Raw genomic sequence first — 27,452 nt, 5'->3', positions numbered from 1 at the left:
CTGCTGCAGCACCTTGGCGCGAAGGTCGTCTCCCGGCACGTAGATGGCCCCTTTACGGATGAGCAATCCATCTCGTAGCTGGAAACCGTCGGCCACAGCCTTGCCCCTTTGCACCTCTGCCATCTTTGCTTGCGCGAAGGAGTCATCCTGCAACGCTCGTCGCACCGCCTCCAGGTCCACGGTGGCCGCGGCGCACGCCCATACTGTTGGTGCGAAGATGTGCATGGCTGCCGCTGGCGTTGCGTCCTCCAGATACTGTGGCTTACGGGAGAGGGCGTCCGCCATGATGTTAGTGTCCCCCGGGACATACTCTATGCGGAAGTCGAAGTTCGCAAAAAACTCAGCCCAGCGTATCTGCCTCTGGTTTAGGAATTGTGCCGTGCGCCAGTGCTCCAGATTCTTGTGGTCCGTGCAAACCTGCACCGTGTGCTTGGCGCCGATCAGGAAGTGCCTCCACGCTTTGAACGCTGCATGAATGGCCAGCAACTCCCTGTCCCAGATGGTGTAGTTCTGCTCGGACTTGCTGAGCTTCCTGGAGTAAAACGCTCCCGGTCGCCACACCCCCTGCTGGTCCTTTTGCAGCAGGACCGCCCCCACGGCTCTGTCCGAGGCGTCTGTCTCCACCCTCATCGGCCTGCTGGGGTTGACGTGAAGCAGCTGCTCTTCCGACGCGAAGAGACGCTTGAGTGCCTGAAAGGACTGCTCCGCCTCCTCTGTCCAAACGAACTTCTTTTTCTTGGAGCTAAGCGTGTCTGTGATGGCCGCTGTCTGCATAGCGAAGCCCTTGATAAACTTGCGATAGAAGTTCGCAAAGCCGACAAACCTTTGGACCTCTTTCCGGTTGCGTGGGCTCTTCCAGTCCAATACCGCTCGAACCTTGGCGCTGTCCATGGCGAGCCCCTTGTCAGACAACTTGTAGCCCAGAAAATCCACCTCCGTCACGTCGAATTGGCACTTCTCCAGCTTGGCGTAGAGCCTATGTTGCTTTAGTCTGGTCAGCACTTCCTTGACGTGCCTGTCATGCTCCTGCTGCGATTCCGAAAAGATCAGGATGTCATCTAAGAAACAGACGCACGTCTTGTAGAGAAGTCCCGCCAACACGTGATGCATGAAAGCTTGAAAAACGTGGGAGCCATTTTGCAGTCCAAAAGGCATAACTCTGTATTCGTAGGTACCCAGTGGCGTGAACATGGCCGTCTTCCACTCATCTCCCTCCCGCATGCGAATGAGGTTGTACGCCCCTCGCAGGTCTAATTTGGTGAACACTTTTCCCTTCCGCACCTTCGCCAGGAGGTCGTCGATTCGGGGCATGGGGAAGTCCGACGGCTTGGTCACACTGTTTAAAATGCGATAGTCCACGACCAGTCTTTTTTGGGGCGTGTCTCGCTTTTTAACAAAGAATACAGGACTGCCCCCCGCTGCCTTGGACTCTCGGATGAAACCGCGCTCCAAATTATGATCGATGAACTCTTTGAGTTCCTGCAGCTCGTCCTCCGACATGGAATACAGTTTCCCTTTAGGCAGCGCCGCCCCCGGCAGCAGGTCAATTTTGCAGTCATATGGTCTGTGAGGGGGTAGCCTGTCCGCCTCCTTCTCGCAGAAAACTTCCAAAAATTCTGCGTACTTGTGGGGAATCGCTTGCAGCGTGCCTAGCAGCAGCTGTGACTCCTCTTCCTCTCCTTCCTGCCGGTGCACGATGCAGTGTTCAGCACAAAAGGAAGAGCCGAAGACCAGCTGCCTCTGGTACCAAGCCAGCGTTGGGCTGTGCTTGTCCAGCCAACTCATTCCCAATACAATGGGCGTATCCGATAGTTGAGTGACATTGAAGCTGATGATTTCTTTGTGATTCCCAAGTCGCATCGCCATTGGCGGCGTCTGCTTCACCACTTGCCCCCCTAGCAACTCCCTGCCATCCACCGTGACAACCTGCAGGGGCAGTGTGGCCGGCAGCAACTGTATAGCATGCTTGTCGACAAAGTCCTGCCCTATAAAGTCCGCGTTGCTGCCCGAGTCCACTGTGATGGGCACGTCCATGGTGATTCCATTGGGCAGCTGGAGAGATGCGGTGAGCCTCACCACTGGTTTGGGCGGGAGGGGGTTCACGGGCTGTAAAATCTCTGGGGACTGCGGCACTAACACGTCTGGCTGGGCCCCAGGGCCTCTTCCTCCAGCCAGACTGCTTCGTTTCCCTGCTGTGTTCCTCCTTGCTGCGTTGCTGCAGTCACCATTGCCGAGGCTGCAGTGAGCTTGTGGAGCCTCTGGGGACACTCTTTCGCCATATGCCCTGGCTCCCCACAGACGTAACACTTCCTGTTCCCTCTAGGAGGCTTCGCTTTCACTGCTGCCGGTGCTAGGGCTCTGGTTGCTGACTGAGCCCTTGCACCTCCAACCTCCATAGGTTCGGCTCCTCCTCCTGGCGGAGGCGTGGATTGCGCCCGCGCTGCTTCTCTGGGAAGGAAGGAGGGGCCCCTGGCTGGTTCGCGCCCTCCACGCCCTTCGTCCCTGCTCCACGGGCGTTCTTCCAGCCTCACCCCCACTGCCAGTGCCCTCTGAACGACCTCCTGGGTGGTTCGGGGTCTCTCCCCCCTCGCGATCTCATCTTTAATCGAGCTGTGCAACCCCTCCCAAAAGAGGTCTCTTACAGGGGCCGAATCTCTGTCCCACTCCAGGGCACTGACCAAGGCGAAAAAGCGGGCATGGTACTGCCTGACGCTGGCCCTCCCTTGTCTTAGCCCATGCACCTCCTTCCGGGCAAGATCCACGTCAATGCTTGATAAAAAACACCCATCCATCGCTTTAATAAAGGCATCTGCATTCTGGAGCGCCGGATCCTTATCTCTCCATAAATTGCGTAGCCATGCTTTAGCATCCCCATGCAAATGAGACATGATGAATCCCACTCTCTCTTGCTCATCTCTAAAGTCTTTATGCAGCAGTTGCAGTGCGCACAGTACGTCTGCTCTAAAGTTGGGATACTGTTGCAGGTTCCCATCGAAGTGAGAGACCAGCCCGCCTGTTCGTCTCGCCAACCCAATTCCCTCCTGCCGGGGTGTCTGCTTTGTCAGCACGTCTAACCTGACCTGGAGATCCCTGCAGGCGGCAGCTGCCTCCTCCTCTCTCTTCCTGGATGCGAGAGCCTCGGCAGTCAGTTGTGACACTGCTTCTCTGAGTTCCTCTATCTGCTGCTCAGCCGTCATGTTGTCTGCCGTTTGTGAGCTAGCTAGTAGGCACCTGCTTCTCTCCTCTCCTCGAGGCTGTAGATGCCCACAATTTTTGTGAGACGGAGCTTACTGTCAGAGTTGCTTCAAGATCCTAGCTCACAGAGGATCACGCTAGCCAGCGGTCATTAAGTAAAAGTCTTTATTGAGTTACAGTTTCCATTCTCAAGCTGCTACTTGCAACTCTACGTCTAATGGCTAGATCGGCGAAGCTCCGTCTGAGTCTCCGCCCCTTGTGCACCAACTTAATATCCTAGCCCTGCTCCACCTTTTCCGCCTGACTGTCCTCCTCTGGGTCCCTCTACCCCCCGGGGTTTCTTCCTTCCTGGATTCTTCTGACGCTGACCCGGACCCTCCTGCCTCCTTGCGCCGGGCTTTAGGACCTGGTTCCCTTTCCGGGCTGCTTACTGCGCCGCCTTCCTCTGCATTTGAACTTGGCGCGCGCGCCCAGCCTTCCACTTTCCTCTTAACCGTTTCTTCGCTCCCCGATGGAGGTGTGGCCACTCCTGACTCATGCCCTCCCTCCTGTGGTGAGCTGCCAGCGCTTGCCCCCTGGCTCCCTCCTTCTTCCCTGCTCCCTGGCGGTGACGCTGGTCCCGATTTCCAACTGCTCTCCCCTGAGTCCCCTCTGGCTCTATCTTCCTGGGGTGCCCCCCTAGACTCCCCCCTTGCCCTGGCCACTGGTGCTCCTTTCTGTGAATCCTCTGATTCACTGGAAAGACTAGGAGATCTCGGGTCGTCGTCATCACTCATCTTTTCTTCTGCCTCCTCCCCTTCGCTCTCTGTTTCCTCCCTTGGCCTTGCCTCTGCTCCTAAACCCCTGACAGTCGTCAACAGCTTTACCATAACCATCTCCTACTACCCTTCTGAGAAAAACCCCACCCCACCTTCCCACTATACATAAGGGTCTGTCTGGTGACTTCTGTTTCAGTGTATCTGAAGAAGTGTGCATACACAGGAAAGCTTATACCCAGGACAATCGACAATCTTAGTTGGTCTCTAAGGTGCTACTTGAATATGGAAAAACTGAAAGTGGGAAAGGAGTATGACAAGGCTGTATATTGCCTCCCTGCTTATTTAACTTATATGCAGAATTCCCATCACCTCCTGGCAAATAGAAGGGGAAGAAATGGAGGCAGTGAGAGATTTTACTTACTTGGGCTCCATGATCACTGCAGATGGTCATGAAATTAAAATATGCCTGCTTCTTGGGAGAAAAGTGATGATGAACCTAGACAGCATCTTAAAAAGCAGAGACATCACCTTGCCAACAAAGGTCCGTATAGTTAAAGCTATAGCTTTCCCAGTAGTGATGTATGGAAGTGAGAGCTGGACCATAAAAAAGGCTGGTTGCTGAAGAATTGATGCTTTTGAATTATGATGCTGGAGAAGACTCTTGAGAGTCCCATGGACTGAAAGAGGATCCAACCTATCCATTCTTAAGGAAATCAACCCTGAGTGCTCACTGGAAGGACAGATCCTGAAGCTGAGGCTCCAAGACTTTGGCCACCTCATGAGAAGAGAAGACTCCCTGGAAAAGACCCTGATGTTGGGGAAGATGGAGGGCACAAGGAGAAGGGGACGACAGAGGACGAGATGGTTGGACAGTGTTCTCGAAGCTACCAGCATGAGTTTGACCAAACTGCGGGAGGCAGTAGAAGAAAGGGGTGCCTGGTGGTCCATGGGGTCATGAAGAGTAGGACATGACTAAAGAACTAAACAACAACAACAAAAAGAAGGTGCACTGGACAATTCTTTTTATTTACTTGAGTGCTGTTTTGATATGCTAAGTTAGGGTTTTATTTAAGTTAGGTTTTTGCTGTGTTTTGGATCCTGTTGTGCTATTTTGCATTCAGTAATAAATTTATTTGCCGAATAAAATTTTTGCTGCCTCTGATGGTTTTTTACTACTCTGCTAATTATATGTCAGACTTGCTCTGGGGGTCATTATGGAGGAGCAAGATCTGCAACCTAAAGCCCCCAACAGCCTCTGCCCTGAAGGAGCGTCTTCACCCCCATGGCTCAGTCTGGACGCTGAGGTCCTCTTCTGAGGGTCTTCTGCTGGTTCCTTCCCTGCGAGAAGCGAAGTTACAGGGAAGCAGGCAGAGGTCAAGGAAATGGGCAACTACCTGACATTTAGAAGACAGCTGAAGGCAGCCCTGTATCGGGAGGACTTTAATGTTTGATGTTTCACTGTCTTTTATATGTGCTGTAACCTGCCCAGAGTGGCTGCGGAAACCCAACCAGATGGATAGGATATAAATAGTACAACCTTTCTTATCATCTTGTGATTTTTTTTTATAGTTATTTTGGAATTTGTACTGCAATATCAGCTCACGAAATGTTATGGTTGGAGAAAATCACAGGGTTGCCGTAAACAATAATCCCACCCACAAACACTCATTCACACACATTCTGTAAATTTGGGGAGGTCACACACCTCACCTGTACTAATACTGGCAGTCTTTGGCCTGCACAGGCACACTCTGTGTGTAGAGCCTCCAGCCACAGGCACTGTCTATCATGAAAATGGGTCCTTTGACTGGGAAGATTCATGCAGTCGCTGTCATCGGATGATGATGGATTGTATCTCAGCTTGTCAGTCACTCTGACACTTCCTACAAAGAATAAGAGGAACAGAAATGCTTTTGAGGTGCAACTTCTGTATCAATCCTGAGAGCCATTCCATGGACTCTGCACCTCTGTTTCTGAGGACAGGTGTACATTATCCTCATCCTCAGCGGAAAAGACAATAAAGATGGAAGCCTGAGAGAGAGGAAAAGGTTTCTGGCTGCTTCCTGGGTGGGATTGCGGAAACAAAGAGCCGCTTCTGAGAAGGCCCCTCCCCTCCCCCTTCCTCTCGGGATTTCCTCTCCTCTCCGGGGGACCAATGGTTGGACTGGGCAGAAGCGCTGTGTCTGGACAGGGCAGGGGCTTATGGGGGCTTGTGAGGCAGTAAGAGGATGGAGTTTGCAGGAAGGAAAGGGAGGGGGGACACGACCCCCCACTTTCCAGTGATCCCTTTGGTTGCCTTGAAGGAGGGGCGATAATTGGGTGGGAGGAAGAAGCCAAGACAATCCCCGCGGGCGCCAAGATGGAGACGTGTCCCCAAAGACGTGTCTACCTAGCTCTCTTCCCCCACCCCCCATTGCTGCCCTTCCCTGCCCCAGGGATGCTCCCCCTCCCCACTTCCTCGACTCCCTCCCTCTGTCCTAGAGTTTCCCCTGCACTGAGAGGCCCCCCTTGGCGCGGCTCACGCCTCGCCCTGCGCCCCCATCTCTCCCTCCGGAGGGCCCCCCCCCAAGACGAGCAGGGGAGGACAGGGGGGTCTCTATCCAGGCGTCCCTCATGCCCGTTAACCCTTTCATGGCCCACCTCTCTCCGTGCGGAACCCACAGCGCCCCAGGGATGCTGCGCGGGGAAATGGGGCGAGGGGGCTTCGTTGGGATCCCCTGGGTGGGCTTCCTAAGGGTCCAAGGAAAACCTCCTTCGCAGTACGCGTGCAGGGATCCAGATCCACGAAAGGCGCTTTTCTCTGGATCCTTCTCTCCCCCCCCCCCCGCGAGCCCTTTACCTCTTTGTCCTCGCTCCCGATTCTCCTTTCCTTTCCTGCAACATCCACGTGGGTGGGGGGGATTTACCTGCCGCCCCTCCTCCCCTTTCCGAAAGCGCGCGCCCTAGAGCTACGGCGCAGAGCCCGAATCCGGCGCAGAAGCTCCACTTCCGGGAGAAGCAGTCAGGTTGGGAGGGGGGCTCACCCCCCCCACACACATTCCCGGAGCAGAAGTCGGATGGCGAGGAGGAGGAGGGGATTTGGGGTTTGCGGTGGCGGGGTGTGGGAAGGATGTGCCAGGAGGGGTGGAATTTGGGGGGCGGGGAGGAGAGGAAGGTTTCCCCCCCTCCCCTCTTCCTCCTGTGAATCAGGAGAGTGGGGGAGGGGCTGATCCCGGCAATCCAGCTGCAAAGTGGGGTGTCCCCCACCCCATGTTTATATTGCAAAATCCTTCCCTCCCCCACCCCACGCCACGAACTTAGATCCCTCCGTGTTTTAGGTATTGCTGCTGTTAAATCCAGGAAGGGGGGGAGGCGCAGTCAAGACAGAAATCCATCGGGATGGGGGATTGAATCCTGATACTTTCCAAGGCGATGCGCAGGAAAGCCTTGCAGCTAGGGGGATGTGTGAATACTATTGTGGTGCTTTGGGGAGGAGGGTAGTTAAAAGGTGTGGGAAACTGGGGTTGTGGTGGAGCGATGAACCCCAAAGGACTGAGAATGCACTGTGAACAGAACTGGCCCACTCTAGCCTCACCCCCTTACCTAAAAGCCTGACACCCCGCAATGTGTCAGGATTGTGACTCCTGCCCTCAGCAAGCAAAATACTACACCCCCCCACCGGAGCAAAGCAATCCCCGGGATGCTGAGGTGCCCTGAGGGCTGTGCGGGACCCCCATTCCTTGAAATGGAGGGAGCCGTGGGCTGTGTGTCTCAGGCAAAAGGGGGGGGGGCTGCTCTGTGTGTTTTGGTAACAGTTAAATTGTACATTTTGGGGAAAGAGCTTTCTTTTTGTGTGCTTTGCATTGAGACTTGTGTTTCCAGCTCAGCCAGGGGAGCTGGGGCTGGAGGGCCAGCTGTGTGTGTGTGTGAGGGGGGACTCCCCCCCAACAAGAGGCTCCCAGCTCTGTGAATGTCTATGTATTGTCTCAAGGTCGGCCAAGAGGGTTGGGGGGGGGGGGTTTCTCACACTGTGTTTTTCTTGAAGGCTCCTGTCCGGCTGGGGGCTGGGGCTGCAGAGATCAGGCTCTCTCCCCCCTTGGCACGGCCAAGAGGGGCCAAGACTGTGAGGTGAAATGGAAAAATCTGGGTGCGTGGTTGCACAGCCACCCAGCTCGTCAGACAGGGTCCGCGGATCCTAGCGGAGAAGAAAGGAGCTCAGCCGGACGCAGGAGCAAACTACGAAGATCCGAGTTTATTGCGCAACAGGTTCAAGACGAGATTGAACCCCGAGAATGGGGCAACATAGACTTTTAAAAGTTCCCTCCAAGTCCCAGAATACAGTGCAAGAAACGTCATGAATACATTATGGGAAGGTTGGGTTTCACGGATTACATCAGTGTAATCAGAGCCAGTGTGGTGTAGTGGTTAAGAGCGGTAGTCTCGTAATCTGGGGAACCGGGTTTGAGTCTCCGCTCCTCCACATGCAGCTGCTGGGTGACCTTGGGCCAGTCATACTTCTTTGAAGTCTCTCAGCCCCACTCACCTCACAGAGTGTTTGTTGTGGGGGAGGAAGGGAAAGGAGAATGTTAGCCGCTTTGAGACTCCTTAAAGGGAGTGAAAGGCGGGATATCAAATCCAAACTCTTCTTCTTCTTCTTCATCATGAATATATTACAAGAGGGTGGGTTTACACAGATTAGCATTTCAGGGAAGGGAGGGGGAAATATGCAGAGTAGGAGATATGCAAAGATAAACACTCCTGAGTACTGGTGGTGACAGAACAATAGTCCGGATATGCATGGTCTGTCACCTGGCATCGCCCGGAGGAAGGGCTTGGCAGAACGATCCGACAGGATTAGGGTCTTCCTGCGTACGTGACCTGCCGTTTCGGAGATTATGGAAGCAGGGGTAGCGTCATGGAGTCCAGAGAGAACTGAGTCGATTGACACCAAAACCAAAGAGATCGGAGTTGCGGTTGATTTTATATAAATTTTAGGGGGTTTTCCCTATTTCAGTCCATTTGTATAACGATAATTGAAGTACGAAATGAAATGGTTACATTGTAGCGGGTTTTGACACTTTTATGAGTCCACGAGTTTTGGTTCCATTGTTCTCCCAGCAGGGAGCCGTCAGCAGCTTGTCAAGAGGTCAAATGAGGCGTGCAGGGGCTCGCTGAGCTGGCTCTGCAGAGCGGATGCATGGTTCTGATTGGCTAGAGCGCGGCCATTGAAACAAATGGAGTACAGTTTCCATTGGAAAGAATAGGGTGATACGGTCAACTCATGATACAGATGGAGCGAGAGGGAAAGAAAGAGGTTTTTAGAGTTTAGGCTTATTTCGCCCGTGTAAGTGGGTTTGGGTTATGGTGTGGTGCTTATGCAACGGTGAGGGGGCTGAGGGTGAGTGTACAGTGGGCACCTTTGAGGTCATCGCCTCAGACGTCCCAAAGGAGGGGTGAAGAGAGGCACCCCCCCCTATTCCCGTATCAGAGGAAAGAGGGGAAAGTTTTCTCACTTTGTGTTTTGCTTGAAGGCTCCTCTCCGGCTGAGGGCTGGGGCTGCAGAGATCAGGCTCTCTCCCCCCTTGGCACAACTGCGAGTTCTCTGCCCAGGACTGGCGTTCTGTGCAGCCGAGGGGGGTATTTATTCAGTGGCGTAGCGTGGGGGGTGCAGGGGGGCCGGGTGCACCGGGCGCAACATCTGGGGTTAGGGCAAATCCACGGGTTAGGGGGCGGAAATCCACGGGTTAGGGGGCGCAAATTACTTGCCTTGCCCTGGGTGCTGACAACCCACGCTACGCCACTGCATTTATTTATGAGTCTTTTCTTTCTATAGGCTTTCTCACTGTGGGCCTTGCTGGCCACCAGTCTTTTCAAAAGGCTTCCCCCCCCACCTTTTATTTTATCTGCAACGTGTCGGAAGGGCAGGGGGTCTCCCTTGTGTAACAACTTAAGTAGGAGGGCATAATGGGGTGGGGGTCACACTCACAGGAGGAATGGACTTCGTTACAAGGAATGGTGAATAATTTTGGCAAATTCAAGCACAAATATGGTGGAGCGATGAACCCCAAACAACTGAGAACTCCCTGCTGCCCCCTCCCAGGGCTCGCAGGAACGGGACCTAACCAACCAGGTCTTTTGAATCGTGAGGAAACACCCTGGATGTTTGGAGCAGTTTGCATATGCAGACTCCTGGGTAGCAGTCCTCAGAGAGAACCCTACATAAGTTCAAAGGACAGTATTGTACCTCACTGAGGATGCAGTGGGCACTGAAAGAGGCAGAAGTAATCAAACCCCAAAAGAAAGAGCACTTTTCCAGAGGAGAGGTGAAAAAGAAAGAACTGATCTGGCCCCCAACAGCTCCCATATCAGCCTTTAATGGGCCAGACCTAGGAGTTTTGATAGCCTTTGGGGGCATAAAACACCCGGACTCCGAGCCTTCTTCCCTTGAGGGTTCCCCAGCTGGTGCCTCCCCCCCTTTCACCCAGCCAGTCCATAACAGCAAAAGCAGCAACAACAGTAAAATCAGTACAATAATAATATGCACATTGGTCCTCTGGCAGGAAGAATAATAACTTCTGGGACTATGGAAAAGGACTATTTTCCCCAAACCCCAGAATAAGCAGGAGCTCTGGGGTTGCCCCATGGGTGAAGATGGGACCCATCAGGAGACTTCCCTGGTACCTGCAGCCCCTCCTTCCCCCTCTTGAAATAAGGCTTGGGGTGGGAAATCTCCCATTAAATTACAGTATTTTAAGTTTTCTTCAGAACACGTAGGAGGCAGGGAGAAGTTCTAGTGAAGAAACAGTGTTTGGAGATCGTGCGGTGGTGGGGGTGAGAGAGTTTGGTGCAAAAAACAGTCACACACATATGCACCCGTCTTGCATGCTTAAGTACAGCAACTGTAGGGCATGAGCCAAGTATCGGCAGGGTAGGGGCCACGTGTAGAGCAATTCCCACACTGAGGTCAAAAACACACACAGAGGCAGCAGGACTTCTTCAGTAACAGTTTACTGAGCTTTCAAAGCATACAGTTCTCACTGGGTCCCCAGTGAGGCACAAAACTTTGCTTCTGAGAGCAAACCCAGTTTCAGCAGTAAAAAAATACAGCACCCAGGATATCTAAGTCAGGCACACAAACCGGCAAAAGGGAGCAAGTGGGGAAAGAGGATGGAAGGACACAGGGCAAAGGATGTGTGTCTTTTGCTTCCTGTCGCCTGGGAGGGAAGTCAGGAACTCAGCATATACAGGGGCTTCACAAAGCAAAGCTTTCTGCCGGCTGCTTCCAGGCAAATGGGCATCCCAGAAACACACACTGTGATCTGTGGGGTGTTGCCATATCCATTGTTTTTGGAAGGTCATCATGATGTGGTCTAGAAACCAGTACTTGAAACCCTTCAAACTATCAACCCAGCCCAGCCCTAATCCTCACTGACCACCAGCAATCCAGATAAACCCTCACCCTTTCTCTGTCGAAAGGTACTTTAAATATTAGATCATAACCACATTGTTTGACAATGCCTTCAATATTTCATTACTATAGACTTTTACGCATAAATACCAGAACTTCACAAACACAACATGTGTTAATGAGTGATGTCCTGCTGAGTTCATTGCTGTGAAGAAAAGAGTGGACTCTGAGAGGAAGACGTCCCACACTCCAAACATCTAAATGGGTTCGTCCATGTGAGAGTCCCTGGATGTTCCTTAAACACTCCTTTGTAAATAAAGCACGTTTTGCAATCTTTTCATTTAAACTGCTTCTCCTCTTTGAGGTTGTTGATAGTTTGAAGGGTTTCAAGTACTAAACTTTTTCCTGTCCGGGAGTCTGTTGATTTAGAACTTCCACTAGGACTGAACCTCTATCTACTTTCCTGATATTTATAAGGTTTGTGTTTTGTGTGAGTTTGTTGATATAAATCAAGGGTTCCACTCTGACTGAAGCTCCTTCCTCAGTCCATACATTTAAACAGTTTCTCCCCTGTGTGTCTGCTGATGGTTTCTAAGATTTCCACTCTGACTGAAGCTCTTTCCGCACTCCATGCATTTAAATGATTTCTCCCCTGTGTGAGTCCGTTGATGTGTTCTAAGGTTTCCATTAAAACGGAAGCTCTTTCCGCACTCCATGCATTTATATGGTTTCTCCCCTGTGTGAGTCCGTTGATGTGTTCTAAGGCTTCCATTATCACCAAAGCTCTTTCCACACTCCATACATTTAAATGGTTTCTCTCCTGTGTGAGTCCGTTGGTGTATATAGAGGTGTCCACTCTGACTGAAGCTCTTTCCACACTCCAAACATTTATATGGTTTCTCCCCTGTGTGAGTCCGTTGATGTGTTCTAAGGTTTTCATTAAAACGGAAGCTCTTTCCGCACTCCATGCATTTATATGGTTTCTCCCCTGTGTGAGTCCGTTGATGTATTCTAAGGTTTCCATTGAAAGTGAAGCTCTTTCCACACTCCATACATTCATATGGTTTGTGCCCTGTGTGAATCCTCTCATGTAATTTAAGGTCTCCATTCTGACTGAAGCTCTTTCCACACTCCAAACATTTAAATGGTTTCTCTCCTGTGTGAGTCCGTTGATGTGTTCTAAGGATTCCATTCTGACTGAAGCTCTTTCCACACTCCAAACATTTATATGGTTTCTCCCCTGTGTGAGTCCGTTGATGTTTTCTAAGACTTCCATTATCACCAAAGCTCTTTCCACACTTCATACATTTAAATGGTTTCTCCCCTGTGTGAGTCTGTTGATGTATATTGAGGTGTCCACTCTGACTGAAGCTCTTTCCACACTTCATACATTTAAATGGTTTCTCCCCTGTGTGAGTCTGCTGATGTAAACTTAAGTGTCCACTCTGACTGAAGCTCTTTCCGCACTCCATACATTTAAATGGTTTCTCCCCTGTGTGAGTCCGTTGATGTGTTCTAAGGCTTCCATTATCACTAAAGCTCTTTCCGCACTCCATACATTTAAATGGTTTCTCCCCTGTGTGAGTCCGTTGATGTGTTCTAAGGCTTCCATTATCACTAAAGCTCTTTCCGCACTCCATACATTTAAATGGTTTCTCCCCTGTGTGAGTCCGTTGATGTGATCTAAGGTGTGCACTCCTACTGAAGTCCTTTCCACACTCCATGCATTTAAATGGTTTCTCTCCTGTGTGTGTCCGATGATGTATATTGAGTTTTCCACTCTGACTGAAGCTCCTTCCACACTCCATGCATTTATATGGTTTCTCCCCTGTGTGAGTCCTTTGATGTGTTCTAAAGGCTGCATTGAAACTGAAGCTCTTTCCGCACTCCATACATTTATATGGTTCCTCCCCTGTGTGAATCCGCTGGTGTAATTTAAGGTATCCATTATTACTAAAGCTCTTTCCACACTCCAAACATTTAAATGGTTTCTCCCCTGTGTGAGTCTGCTGATGTAAACTTAAGTGTCCACTCTGACTGAAGCTCTTTCCACACTCCATACATTTATGTGGTTTCTCCCCTGTGTGAGTCCGTTGATGAGTGCTAAGGGCATCACTCCGACTGAAGCTCTTTCCACATTCCATACATTTATATGGTTTCTCCCCTGTGTGAGTCCGCTGGTGTATATTGAGGAGTCCACTCTGACTAAAGTTCTTCCCACACTCCCTGCATTGGAATCCATTCTTGCCCATGTGACTCCGCTGATGTGTTCTAAGTTTTCGACTATCAGTGAATCTTTTCCCACACTCCATACCTTTAAATGGTTTCTCCCCTGTTGGAGGTTGTTGATGTGAACTATGTGTGCTCATTCAATGAAGCATATTCTGCATGTCACACATTTTCATTTCTATTCCTAATGAAACTAAAGGTGCCCCATTCCCTGGAGTTCTGACTGTCTTCTCCATCTCCTTCTTCAGATTGAGAGGAAAGGAAATCCTGTTTGGGTTTCAAGGAAGAGAACTAAGGGAAAGAAAATAAATCAAGCTCCATTAGCACCTTCTCCTGTATCAACATCTCCTATATTCCCCCACCTCCTCCCCATGTTCCCAATTTTTTGGAAATGAAGTTGTAATGTTAACAAATGATAGTAATTCATGAGCAGCTTTCGTAATCCTCAATCAATGTTAATAAAGCAGCATGATTTTTAAAAGAATGATGTGCTGTCTGATCTCATGCCCATCTTCTGACGCAGGACTATCCTAAAATGACACTGAAAAGCGGATATTCAAGGCAAATAGATAAACTGTACTTAGTGGAATATGTAGTACCTTGAATAAGTAGTATTAATTTACTTATTGCCTGAAGTTGTGTTTTTTCTAGAGACGAATTTATTCCAGTTCTGTCTCAAATATCATAATTATATGATGTCTTGGGGTGTTAGGAGAGCATTAGTTCCTTTGGTGGGGGTCATGTCATGCATGTTATGGGGTAATTTATCCATCAATGGTCCCCACCCTACACTCAGTTCCCACCTGTGGCTTCCAGAAGCTGTCAGGATAGAATAGGGGTCACAAGCCCAGGAACGGCTTCAACCGGCCGGCTAAACCAGGTGAGAATAGATGGTCTCAAATCCTTGGTGGGTTGGGGAATTCTGCTGCAGGTGTAGGCAGGCCCTGGTGGATGGAGAGGATGAGAACAACAGTGAATCCCACAGTCAAGAAGGCAGATTCTGCCCATCCTGCTGAGGAAAGTGAGGGGCAGATGGGGCTCGTCAATCTGGGAAGGGAGGTCCTCGAGAAGGAAAACTAAACCTTCACTGCCTGGTGAGTTATCTTCAGGAAAAGAAAAGGCTATACAAATCCAGAGTGGAGTCTCTAAGATAGTTGCATGGTGTCCTGCACACCTCCTTCCAGCCACTCCAGCAGCCAAGCTGGTGCCAAACATACTGCTCTGCTTTCCTTGGGACCATATTAGCCAGGCTGAGAAAGGGGTCTTGTTGTCTAGGCAGCCCAGGACCCCCAAACACACTGCCCAGGCGGTGCTGCTAACACAGCAGTTTCAGGCGGAGAGATGAGCTCAGACGTGTGTATCAAAATCTCTCCAATGTGGATGTGCTATTTACATCATATGTCACTGTAAAAGTATTCAAAATATTTGTCTTTTGAAGAAAAGACCACCAAGTATCATGTGGCCCCTTCAAAGCTAATGAAAGTCTTGTGCCTGGAGCTTTTGGGGGTGCAGGACCAGGAAAGCTTCTGCCACCATGATCCTTCCAACTGGGATTCAGGCCTCATCATGTGACAGAAACTGCCCTCGTTGCTCTGGTTGATGATCTCCAATGCGCTAGAGCAGGGGTCTGCAACCCGCAGCTCCGGAGCCGCATGTGGCTCTTTTACACCTTTGCCGCGGCTCCGGGGCGGATACTAGCGAGGCGAGGAGGCGCATTGTGCGCCCCGACACTCCCCACTGTGGCGGGCACTGTACTGGCTGTGACGTCGCATGGGGGAGGTGCGTGCGTTAGTCACGCACCGCCCCGACGTCACCTTCCCGCCCGCTGTCAGATCGTGGCTCTGGAAATATATTTGTTTTAAATGTCGCAATGGTTTTGCGGCTCCCATATTTTTTTTCTTCGGAAACGGGTCCAAGTGGCTCTTTTTGTCTTAAAGGTTGCATACCCCTGCGCTAGAGTCTGAAGGGAAAGCTGTTTCCTGGTTCTGCTAGATCTCTCAGTGGCTTTGGAGACCTTTGGCCATGGTGTCCTACTGAACCCTCTAGGGGAGCTGGGGACCATGCTATGCAGTGGTTCCCCTCCTTCCTCCTGGGCCATGTCCAGAAAGTGGTGTTGGGGGATGACTGTTCTGACCCCTGGGCTCTCACATGTGGGGTTCCTCAGGGCTCCGTCCTCTCCCCCATGCTTTTTAATATGTATATGAAGCTGCTGGGAGAGATCATCAGGGTTTTGGGGCTGGGTGATCACCAGTATGTGGGTGATACCCAGCTCTTCTTCTCGTTTAAATCGGAGCCAGTGAAGGTGGTGAATGCCCTGTGTTGGTGCCTGGAGGTGGTTTGAGGATGGGTGGCAGCTAACAGATTGAGCTTGAATCCTGACAAGACAGAAGTACTGTCTCTGGGGAACAGGAGGTGGGCAGGTGTGGGGGGGGCCTGGTCCTGATGGGGTAACTGTGCCCCTAAATAACCAGGTGTGCAGCCTAGGGGTCATTTTGGACTCACAGCTGACCATGGAGGCGCAGCTCAATTCTGTGTCCAGGGCAGCTGTCTAGCAGCTCCATCTGGAACGCAGGCTGAGTCCCTCCTTCCCCCCACACTGTCTTGCCAGAGTGGTGCATGCTCTGGTTATTTCCGGCTTGGACTACTGCTATGTGGTCTACATGGGGCTACCTTAGAACCTGACCCAAAACTGCAACTGAATGGGAGCAGCGCCGAGACCACATATCACTGCTCCTAAAGGACCTTACCTGGCTCCCAGCACATTTTCAAGCACAATTCAAATTGTTAGTGCTGATCTTTAAATTGTCATGGTTGCATTTTCCAGGCATTGAAAAGTATTGATCTAGTGCAGGCTTCCTGAAACTCGGCAGTTTCCTTTCTGCTGAGAGCTGGTGGTGGGATCAGTTGCGATGAGGTTATGAAGAACCTTTCTTGTTTCATGGAACCAGATGAAGCTGGTTTAAACTGGAGTGAGCCAGGCATGCTATCCAGTCCCAAGGTTACTCTGACATTTAATAGAATATAAATTACAAGGCCGAAAGGCATCTGATCCCACTTCCTAGTCTGCTATTTCTCTACTCCGCTTGTGTGATTCTTACTTGAGTGCTGTTTTGGTCTGCTAAGTTAGGGTTTTACGTAAGTTAAATTTTTACTATTTTTTGGATCCTGTTATGCTTCTTTGCCTTCAGTAATAAATTTATTTGCTGAATGAGATTGTTATGGAGCAGCAAGATCTGCAACCTAAAGCCCTCAACAGCCTCAGCCCTGTAGACCTGAAGGAGCATCTCCACTGACATCGCTCAGTCTGGACAGGGAGGTCCTCCTTGGAAGGTCTTCTGCTGATTCCCCCCTGGGAGAAGCGAAGTTACAGGGAAGCAGGCAGAGGGCGAGGAAGTGGGCAATATTCTGACATTTAGAAGACAGCTGAAGGCAACCCTCTATCAGGAGGTTTTTAATGTCTGATGTTTTACTGTCTTTTATTTGTACTGGAACCAGGCAGTGGAAGAGAAACTTAAAGATGGAAGCCTGAGAGAGAGGAAAAGGTTTCTGGCTGCTTCCTGGGTGGGATTGCGGAAACAAAGAGCTGCTTCTGAGAAGGCCTCTCCCCTCCCCTCTTCCTCTTCCTCTTTCCTCTCCTCTCCAGGGGGACCAATGGTGGGAAGAGGATGGAGGTTGCAGGAAGGAAGGGACTGGACCCCCCACTTTCCAGGGATCTGTCTCTGGTCACCTTGAAGGGGTGGCCGATTCCTGGGTGGGAAGGAGAAGTCAAGGCGGCCCCTCCAGAAAATCCCAGCAGGCGCCACCATGGAGAAGTCTCCCCAAAGACTGATTTCCTATCTCTCTCCCCCCCCCCATTGCTGCCCTTTTCTGCCCCAGGGATGCTCCCCCTCCCCACTGCCTCGACTCCCTCCCTCTGTCCCAGAGTCTCCCCTGCACCCAGAGGCCTCCCTTGGCGCGGCTCAGCCCTCATCCCCCATCTTTCCATCCTGGGGGGCCACCCCAAGACTAGCAGAGGAGGGACAGGGGGTCTCTATCTAGGCGTCCCTCACGCCCGTTAACCCTCCTTTATCCGTGCGAAACCCACAGGGCCCCAGGGATGCCTTCGCGGGGGAAACGGGGCAAAGGGGCCCTCGTGGGGACCCCCTGCGTAGGCGTCCCATGTCCGCCGCTGCCAAGGCGCCTAAGGGGCCAAGGAAAGCCCCCTTCGCAGCACACGTGCAGGGATCCAGGCCCTGCCGACGGGGCCCACGAAAGGCGCCTTGGGGAGCTGGCGGGGGTCTCTGGGTCCTTACCCCCTCCCTCTCCACCCCCCGGGACCCCTTTACCTCTTTGTCCTCGCTCCCGATTCTCCTTTCCTTTCCTGCAACATCCACCGGGCGGGGGTTCCCTCCCCTGCCTCCCCACCTTTCCTTTCCAAAGCGGCCCCCCCCCCCCGAGCTACGGCGCAGAGCAGCAATCCGGCGCAGAAGCTCCACGTCCGGGAGAAGCAGGCAGGTTGGGAGGGGGGGGGCTCTCTCCGCTCATTCCGGAAACAGAAGCCGGATTGCGGGGAGGAGCAGAAGGAAGAGGTGCGACATACGGGGTTGAGGGTTGTGGGGGCGGGGTGAGAGGAGGATGTACCGGGAAGGGAGGGATGGGGGGGGGAGAAGAAGGTTTCCCCCCTCCCTTCTTCGTTCAGGGGATCAGGAGAGCGGGGGAGGGGCTGATCCTGGCAATCCAGCTGCAAAGTGGAGTCCCCCCTACAATGTTTACATTGCAAAACCCTCCCCCCCCCCCCGCCCCACACGCCATGATATTAGATCCGTTCCATGTTTTAGGTATTGGTCACATTGAGCAGCGGGTCGGGCTCTGTGACTCCTGTGTTACGGGGAAAATGGGGCTTGGGCTTTTGCACACACACACACACAGAGAGAGAGAGAGAGAGAGAGAGAGAGAGAGAGAGAGAGAGAGACCCGACACAATTCCTCCCTTGTGTCTCCGTCAGATGTGACACAATGAGGCCAGGAAGAAAGCAAGGCAGCTGTTGATCTGTTTGCAGGCAGAGCCCCCCCCCCTCCATGCGAGGAGTGAAGCAGCCCAGAACTAAAGCGCGTTGCAATTTCTACACCCTCAGATAGTAGCCCCCCCTATTACTGAGAGAGCACCCCAAAAACATAACCCGGCTGCGCCACAAAATGATTGTACACGGAAATCAGGTCAGACTCCGAGTTCATGTTTTGGCAACATGACAGGTCTGTCCATCGGGATGCCTGACGATTCCTGCTCCCTGCCTTTTCCTGGCCAGCCGGAGAGATCCTTGGAAAGGGCGGATTTCTTGACTCCAGAATCCATCATCGCAGACCCGTTTCATTCAGGCATAGAGATCTGCTCTCTGGACCAGTCTGCTTGGATCATCAATGGATCATCAATGGATCATATACCCTTCTCACGGGGGGGGGGGGGGCTCAGGAAGAATCTCCTGCCACGTGACTGGGGGAGTCTGGAGGCTGCCGGGGGTCAGACAGGGCTGCTGCTTTGCTCTCCGTACTATTTCAGCTCAGGTTTTCCTGGCAGAAGTTACATTTCATCAAGAAATGGGTGGATTCATTGTGGAAACGGGGCTACGTTGTAAAGAGGCAAATGTGTGTACTTTGTGTCAGGAAAAAGCACCAAGGCAAAAGCCAGCTCCAGGTCTATTGTTACTATCCTGTGAGTTGTGTTGCAAAGGCCATTTGCAGAAAAGGCTCCTATTGTATCGCCTGCGGCTACATGCCGGAGTTTTGGTCTTTTTGCGGAAATGTGTCTGTGTAGTTGCACTTATCCCCGTGCATTTATAATGGCAAGACATTAAATCCCATGAGATCCACAAGCACCAGAACCATAAGCCCACCTAGGAGTCCAAAAGCACAGAACGAAGCAGCCCTTTATCTCTGTGTTGTTGGCTATGAAAAGCTGGATGTCCAACAAGAACAACATGTACAACAAGAACAAGAACATTGTCTCTGGGCAGCTTCCCAAAGAATAGAAGAAAACATGACCCAACATGAAATATTATAAGCTTCCCGATACGGAGCTGCTTTTAGGCGTCTACGGAGGTTTGTCTCCTTGACATCTGGTGGGAGGGCGTTCCACAGGGCAGTCACGACAACAGAAAAGGCCCCCTGTAACCTCACTTCTCGCAATGAGGGACCTGCCACTGCCAGAAGACCCTCGGAGCTGGACCTCAGTGTCCGGGCTGAGCTATGGACGTGGAGACGCTCCTTCCCTTCTACTGGGCTGAGACCATTTAGGGCTTTCAAGGTCAGCGCCAGCACTTTGAATGGTGCTCGGAAACGGACCAGGAGCCAGTGAAGATTTCTGAGGACCCTTGTTCAGGGACCAGCTGTTAGGGGGCCGTTCAGCTGCTGTCCAAAACTGAATGTATCCCTTGCCGGAAGTAATCCATAAGCCTCTCCTCCTCCGCCTTCTCGGGATGCCAATGGTGCGCGATGCTCCGGCTCTCGAGAGAGGGAGAGGCGTGAGTTGGGTGCGCTCGGCTTGCCAAGGGTTAAATGGAAACGAGCTGGATTCCTAGACAGGAAAGTAAGACGTGGGGGGCAGGTGCCTCCAGAGCGAAAGCCCAATCCCCCCCTTTCCTGCAAGAAGTCGGGCGTGTGGGGGTCCCGTTGGTTCGGCTCTGCAGAGGCTGCCTGGGGGCGCCTTCTGGGATCCGGTGAGTCTCCTCTCTCCCAGGATAGGGCCCATGGGGAGAGCGGGGGTCCCCGCACTGCATGACGAGAGGGGGGCAAGTCAGGGCGCGGAGGGTCGCAGGAGGGCGGCAGCTCTGCTCTTCCTTTGCATGGATGCGCTGCTAGCCCCTTGGATCCAGGAGCGGGGAAATGCATGCAGAGAAACCCCATTCGGATGCATGGATCAGTCCCCTTGTATAACAGAGGTCGTCTGCGGATGGAAACATTTGGACATGAAATATACCCTGGTCCCTAAAACCTCACCTGTGAAAGGAGAAGGAAGGAAGGCAGAGAAGAGAAAACGCTTCCTCTTGCAGGGCAGAGTAAAACCTGTGGAACTCCCTCCCACAAGAGGCAGAGGCCACCAATAAAGGTGGTGTTAAAAGAGGAGGAGGCCAATTTGTGGAGGAGGAGGAGAGGGCAATGGGCAGCTCCTCTTCTCTGTCTCCCCTATAGGAGGGAGGCCTCTGGCCTGGTCCTGCAGGGCCCATTTTCTCCTCCAGTGCTCAGTTCCTCCAGATGCAAGCGTGCCCTCTGAGATTGCTTGGCGTTGAGCTAGATGATCCTTGGGGTGCCATCCACCTCTATAGTTCTATGAAAGCACCACTGGAGGTCTCACAAGCCAAGGCATTGAGAGCAGGAGAGGTCCTGCTGGAAAGGAAACAACCAGTGCAACTGTTTTTAAAAAAGGGAATCCAAAGTGTTTGTTGTGGGGGGACTTGGTGGGGAGGGGTAGACCCATGGATGCTGCCTTGATCTCCTTGGGCAAAGAGGTGGGAGAGAAATGCCATTCATAAAGAGAGGCAGCCCAGCCAATCATCTGGCTGCTGCATTTTGGACCAGTTCCAGAGTCGCCTTCAAAGCAGTTCCACACAGAGAGCGTTGCCACCATCCCATCTGGTGCAAAGCAGAGAGGACCAGGACCATGTCCTCTTTTTCCGAAAAGGTCTGTGGGGTGGGGAATTAGCCTGAGCTGGACATGGGCCTCAAGCGACCATGATGGACCCAGGAGTTTCCTCAAGAATTCATGACTGGGGAGGGGGCATGTTAAGCAATGTAACATCATCATTGTTATTGCTTGCTCCCTGCCAATCACCCGAATTTCCAAGAGCAGATTACAAAATTTAAAAAACAGCAATAAGAACAGTTGAAAACACATTACACACATAGAAAGGTGAATCCCACAATATTTGCTTTTGAGTGCTGTCCTTTGACCCCACACACATGTCATTTGGCCTCACCCACTTGGCCCTCAGGGGGTTGGCCCAATAAGGGAATAAATGGGCCCTGAAGTGGGGTTGGGCAGGAGAGCAACTCTTGAGGAACCCTGGGTTAGGACCCCCCAAAAACCCAATGCTCAGATAACACTCAGTACAAATGAGTCACTTGTCAATCACAGTTCTGACTTCATTCCTTGATTGAAAATTCCGAAAGGCCAACAGTTCCCTGCACATTTTGCATGGTAACTTTCCCTCTAGGAGGGCTGGAGACTTCCTTCTCCTCTTTCTCCTTCTCCTTTTTATAGAAACCTCAGAGTCTGGGTTCCTCATACTTCCTCACGGAACATTTTTCTCCTCCAGGAAATATGTCAGTTTTGTAACAGAACAATGTACAGTGGTACTTGGGTTAAGAACTTAATTCGTTCTGGAGGTCCGTTCTTGACCTGAAACTGTTCTTAACCTGAGGTACCACTTTAGCTAATGGGACCTCCCACTGCCACTGCAGTGCAATTTCTGTTCTCATCCTGAAGCAAAGTTCTTAACCTGAGGTACTATTTCTGGGTTAGCGGAGTCTGTAACCTGAAGCACCTGTAACCTGAAGCGTATGTAACCTGAGGTACCACTGTTTTTGCTTTGTAGAATTTCCTAGCTCCTCTAATTCAGACAGACAGAACTTGGCAGAAGATCAAGGGGTTCCTTCATCTCTCGTGGAGGCTTCCTGAGAGCACAGATGGATGAGAAAAACTCAGCTGGCCATGAAGCAGGAAGAGACCATGCCATCAGAACTGGGAGCAGTGGGGGATTCTGGGGGGAAACTGTGCAGAAGATCCTGGGTGAGGAAGACACTCTCCGCTCAGAGGCTCAGAGCCAGCAGTTCAGGCAGTTCTGCTTCCAGGAGGCCAAAGGACCTCGAGAGGTTTGCAGCCGACTCTACAACCTTTACCATCAATGGCTGAAGCCAGAAAGGCACACGAAAGCTGAGATGCTGGACCTGGTGATCTTGGAGCAGTTCCTGGCTGTCCTTCCACCGGAGATGGAGAGCTGGGTGAGGGAATGCGGAGCAGAGACCAGTACCCAGGCAGTGGCCCTGGCCGAAGGTTTCCTCCTGAGTCAGGCAGAGGAGAGGAAGCAGGCAGAGCAGCAGGTGAGAGAGACTTTCCTCTGGATACTCCCAAGGGGCTCCGAACGTGAGTGACAATGTCTGAAAATTCTCCATCCTTTTTTGGAAAGCAGCCATTGAATGCTATCAGATTGCCCTTCAGTTTTTGTCTCTGTCATTCCTTTTCTTCTTCTTTTTTATAAGATATTTATTAAAGTTTTAAAAGGTACAAAAAGAAAAAGCAAAAAACATCATTTTAAACAAAAAAACAATACCACACATCCCAATAGGTAAAGAAAAAAGGATAAAATACAAAAGAAAAAAAGAAAAAGAAAAGAGAAAAAGCAGGAAATTAAAATCCATTAAACAAAAAAGAAAAAACAAAGAAAAATACAGCAAATCTTCTCATTACTTATCTTTCATTAGCTTATTTCCCCGATCTCCTCACACCTCCCTTTTTTGCATTCTAGATCAATTATCCATTTCAGCAAATCCTTTCCCTCTTTTCAAATTTTTGTCTTGTAATTTATCTTGATATTAATATAGCTTTACTTTCCCTCCTTTCACCAATTAACAGTCTGTTTTTTCCTAAATCTTTGTAACATTTCTGCTAAAATCACATAAATTCATTCCAACATCATTCTAACATTCATTGATTTTACAATGTTTCTGTAAATAGTCTTTAAATTTCTTCCAATCTTCCTCCACCGACTCTTCTCCCTGGTCACGGATTCTGCCAGTCATTTCCGCCAGTTCCATGTATTCCATCACCTTCATCTGCCATTCTTCCCGGGTGGGTAGATCTTGTGTCTTCCAATACGTTGCAATAAGTATTCTTGCTGCTGTTGTGGCATACATAAAAAAAGTTCTATCCCTCTTTGGCACCAATTGGCCGACCATGCCCAGGAGAAAGGCCTCTGGTTTCTTCAGAAAGGTATATTTAAATATTTTTCATTTCATTATAGATCATCTCCCAGAAGGTCTTAATCTTTGGGCATGTCCACCAAAGATGAAAGAATGTGCCTTCAGTTTCTTTGCATTTCCAACATTTATTATCGGGCAAATGATAAATTTTTGCAAGCTTGACTGGTGTCATGTACCACCTGTAGATCATATTCATTATATTTTCTCTTAAGGCATTACATGCCGTGAACTTCATACCTGTGGTCCATAACTGTTCCCAGTCAGCCATCATGTCATTCCTTTTCTAACTCTTCTTCATATTCTCTGTTTTGAAACTTTGTTGCTATTTCAGAGACAGGATCTGTTTGCAGAAATGGGCCCAGATTCCTCTGACACCAAAAGGACTCCGTTGGACACCAGAGAGAGGCTGCTGGGTAAGGAAGGAGTCCGTTCTCCGTTTGGTCCCTTTCTGTGGATATCAAAACGAATCCATGGGTTCTTGTCATCTTTTTTTGGGGGGGGGGAGACACTTGGGGCCAAGAGCACCAAGGAGGGAGATATATTTTTTAACCCAACTAAATTATGAAATGGGTCCAAATGTCCAGATGCACTCAGAAGGTGAGACTTTTTGGAGAGCAGCTGCACTCCTGGCTTCCCACTTACCTCTGTCTCTTGCAGGTGACCAGATGATGCCAGCAAGACCTCCTCATCCATCTATTTCTGGTGGGGAAGGAGAAGCAACGGCTGTGGAAGCAGCTCAGGTAGAGGGAGGGAGCCCTGTGGGGAAGGGGGCTGAGGGGTGGGGCTGCCAGGGTGCCTCTGGCCCCCAAGGAATTTCTCTCCTCCTCTTGGCTTCTGTCCAAGCTTCTCTGAAGGCATCTTTGTCAAGGGCAGCTTGGACAGAAGCCAAGAGGCTGGGAATGCCATTTGAGAAGCTTAATGTGCTGAGAATAAGGAACAGCCACCTTGCCTTAACTCACCTTCTGATGGTCAATAGGATGATTCATAAGTCATTGTAGTTTTATTTCTAGAGTTATCATTGAATGCTAAAATGGGCTTCAAAGCAGTTCATCAAGCCTAAAAAACAGTTCCCAGGATTCACCTATCCAGTTACATCAGTTGCACAATGGGGCTTTCCCCCACCTTCTCTTCCCTCCCCAGTGCACTTCTTGAAGTTGTCTTTAGGGCATCAGAAGGGTCCCCCCCCCAAGAACAGGACAAGGGGAGCAGAGAGGGGATCCTTCCATCTGGCATAGACAGAAGGATTTTAAGAACACAAGAGTTCCTTCCATTTACACAAAGATTAATGTCCATCACTAAATCACACAAGAAAAGAATTCCACTAAGACATTAAAAGCAGCACCCACAATTAAAATGTGCAGCAGGACGATCCCATTGAAACAAAACACCATTTAATGAGCAGAAAGAAACAGAGCAATGTGTAGCAGACAACCTTAGTGCTGTCTAAAGAGGATTTTTCCCTTTCTCTCTTAGGGTCCAGTGTGCTTTGAAGATGTCGCTGTTCATTTCACAGATAAGGAGTGGGCGTTGCTGGATCCTGACCAGAGAGCTCTACATAAGGAAGTCATGGAGGAGAATTGTGGCATCGTGGCCTCTCTCAGTAAGACTCCCTTTTGGATCCTAATCTCTCTTTGGAAATTCCATGCATATCTCTCTGATAAGCCTCCCTGGTTTTGAGGGAGGTCTGCAGGGCCACTTGCAGCATCTGGGATTCTAATACCCCCAAAATTGACCTTAAATGAAGGGCTATCAGCATGTTTTGACCGTGGACATGATGAAGCCAGCATAGACCTTGCTGAGAATGGAATGGGAACATGCTGGGAATTTGAGGTCAGGAGAACACATCTTTGTTTGACACTGTCCTGCCTTGTATTGCCCAAAATCTTCCTGCCACAGAGCTTGTGGAAGGCATAGAGGGGTTGTTTCTGATGGTTGTAATTGTCCACAATTCACTTCACAAAGCAGCTTGCTCAACACACAATCCTGATAGACCTTCATCTTTGTATTGGTTAGCATCCCATTCACCCATACAGTGGTCCCTCGGGTTACAGACACTTCAGGTTACAGACGCTTCAGGTTACAGACTCCGCTAACCCAGAAATAGTACCTCGGGTTAAGAACTTTGCTTCAGGATGAGAACAGAAATTGTGCGGCAGCGGCATGGCGGCAGTGGTAGGCCCCATTAGCTAAAGTGGTTCCTCAGGGTAAGAACAGTTTCAGGTTAAGAACAGACCCCCAGAACAAATTAAGTTCTCTTTTTTATTGATTTTTTTATTGATATTACATATATAGACATATAGACATATACAAAATCCATTACATAACTTGCACATATTATATCCATTCCAGAAATCATAAGTATAATACAAAGTTGTTTTAGGCTCTACCGAGCCTTGGACTTCCCTCCACTCCTTTGGTAAGTATCAGATAGGTTTTACAGTCACGTATTTTATCCCTTTTACTTCCTAATCACTTACTGTTAGAGTTATTTCAACCCCGCCAGTGTCGTCTGAAATTTAGTTCCAATATACGTCAAATATTTATTCCAATTATCATGAAATTTCTGTTCGTCTTGATCCCTTAATCTTCCTGTTATTCTAGCAAGCTCGGCATAATTTATCACTTTGACCTGCCAATCACTTACCGTATTTTTCGCTCTATAACACGCACCTGACCATAACACGCACGTAGTTTTTAGAGGAGGAAAACAAGAAAAAAATATTCTAAACAAAACAGTGGATGTATGATTTTTGTGGTTCATGCTGTGGCCACAGACATGTGATCTGACGGTGAGTTTGGGGTAGCCCAATGCAAAAATCCTGAGGATCCATGTGGGTCCATGCTTTGTAACCACGTTTTTGCCCCATTGCGGCCCCATGAAACAGTGGGTGCGTGTGTGTTTTTTGTGCAGGCTGTAGCCATGGACATGCTATGTGATCTGATGGTGAATTTGGGGTGACCCAGTGCAAAAATCCTGAGGATCCATGTGGATCCGTGCTTTGTAACCACGTTTTAAGTGGGGAGGGAAGGAAAAGCACTCAAGGGACAAGGAGCACACGTGGGGGGTGTGGAGAAGGGTGCTGCTAATAATGCAGGAGAGGCTCCTCTCCGGCTTTGCTCCTTTAGAACAAGCAGGCTCTACATCTCTCCCTCCTCCCCAGCAAGGAAACCACGATAGTAACCACTCTGAGACAAATCAAGAAAAAGTGCGACCAACACTCTCCCCCAACAAGCACAGTGAGGTCAACACACACACACACACACACACACAGAGAGAGAGAGAGAGAGAGAGAGAGAGAGAGAGAACTGGCCCTAAAGTTGCAGGGCGCTGGAAGTGGCAGGGGCGCTGGGGGAGTGAATGGGAAGCAAGAGAAGGAGAACGATCCCTCACACACACACAGACACACAGAGTGTCAATTCTAAAGTCACAGGGGCGCTGGGGGAGTGAATGGGAAGCAAGAGGAGAAGGAGCCCTCACGCACACACAGACACACAGAGTGTGGATTCTAACGTCGGAGGGAGAGTGAAGGGGAAGCAAGAGGAGAAGCAGCCCTCACGCACATACAGACACACAGAGTGTGGATTCTAACGTCGGAGGGAGAGTGAAGGGGAAGCAAGAGGAGAAGGAGCCCTCACGCACATACAGACACACAGAGTGTGGATTCTAACGTCGGAGGGAGAGTGAAGGGGAAGCAAGAGGAGAAGCAGCCCTCACGCACATACAGACACACAGAGTGTGGATTCTAACGTCGGAGGGAGAGTGAAGGGGAAGCAAGAGGAGAAGCAGCCCTCACGCACATACAGACACACAGAGTGTGGATTCTAACGTCGGAGGGAGAGTGAAGGGGAAGCAAGAGGAGAAGCAGCCCTGACGCACACACAGACACACAGAGTGTGGATTCTAACGTCGGAGGGAGAGTGAAGGGGAAGCAA

The 27,452-nt window shown here is 50.5% G+C and overlaps 4 protein-coding genes across 15 annotated transcripts in view; 1 reads left to right on the top strand and 3 right to left on the bottom strand.

Annotated features, from left to right (window-relative positions):
• The window catches only part of LOC308595701 (uncharacterized protein), a 40,300-nt gene extending 33,323 nt beyond the window's left edge, over positions 1–6,977 (bottom strand). The window contains exon 1 of one of the 2 annotated variants that reach the window (XM_081210332.1): positions 6,793–6,977. The gene's annotated coding sequence lies outside the window, so the exon portion shown is untranslated. The remainder of the gene's footprint in view (positions 1–6,792) is intronic. The other variant, XM_081210331.1, reaches the window with a different exon arrangement.
• Positions 1–27,452, top strand: part of LOC308595620 (uncharacterized protein) — a 251,467-nt gene that overhangs the window by 23,033 nt on the left and 200,982 nt on the right. For 2 of the 7 annotated variants that reach the window (XM_081210078.1, XM_081210077.1), the window contains exons 1-5: positions 19,379–20,260; positions 22,136–22,640; positions 23,851–23,932; positions 24,177–24,259; positions 24,993–25,119. In XM_081210078.1, the coding sequence (XP_081066204.1) occupies positions 22,227–22,640; positions 23,851–23,932; positions 24,177–24,259; positions 24,993–25,119 (706 nt within the window). In that variant the 5' untranslated portion in view covers positions 19,379–20,260; positions 22,136–22,226. Of the gene's footprint in view, positions 1–19,378; positions 20,261–22,135; positions 22,641–23,850; positions 23,933–24,176; positions 24,260–24,992; positions 25,120–27,452 lie in introns of those variants that run through there. The other 5 variants (XM_081210080.1, XM_081210079.1, XM_081210082.1 and 2 more) reach the window with 4 other exon arrangements.
• LOC308595643 (uncharacterized protein) overlaps positions 1–27,452 on the bottom strand; it is an 89,484-nt gene that overhangs the window by 17,389 nt on the left and 44,643 nt on the right. The window lies entirely within an intron of this gene.
• The window catches only part of LOC308595632 (uncharacterized protein), a 52,067-nt gene continuing 36,051 nt past the window's right edge, over positions 11,437–27,452 (bottom strand). The window contains exons 1-3 of one of the 5 annotated variants that reach the window (XM_081210148.1): positions 17,895–18,070; positions 14,373–14,513; positions 11,437–14,099 (exon numbers count right to left, since the gene is read on the bottom strand). In XM_081210148.1, the coding sequence (XP_081066274.1) occupies positions 11,895–13,709 (1,815 nt within the window). In that variant the 5' untranslated portion in view covers positions 13,710–14,099; positions 14,373–14,513; positions 17,895–18,070 and the 3' untranslated portion in view covers positions 11,437–11,894. Of the gene's footprint in view, positions 14,100–14,372; positions 14,514–17,894; positions 18,071–27,452 lie in introns of those variants that run through there. The other 4 variants (XM_081210146.1, XM_081210147.1, XM_081210149.1 and 1 more) reach the window with 4 other exon arrangements.

Source organism: Podarcis bocagei (genome assembly GCF_964188305.1).
Source record: "Podarcis bocagei genome assembly, chromosome: 10".
NCBI classification, from domain to species: Eukaryota; Metazoa; Chordata; class Lepidosauria; order Squamata; family Lacertidae; genus Podarcis; species Podarcis bocagei.
The sequence above is the reverse complement of the archived record's forward strand: the minus strand, read 5'-3'. Positions and strand labels throughout refer to the sequence as shown.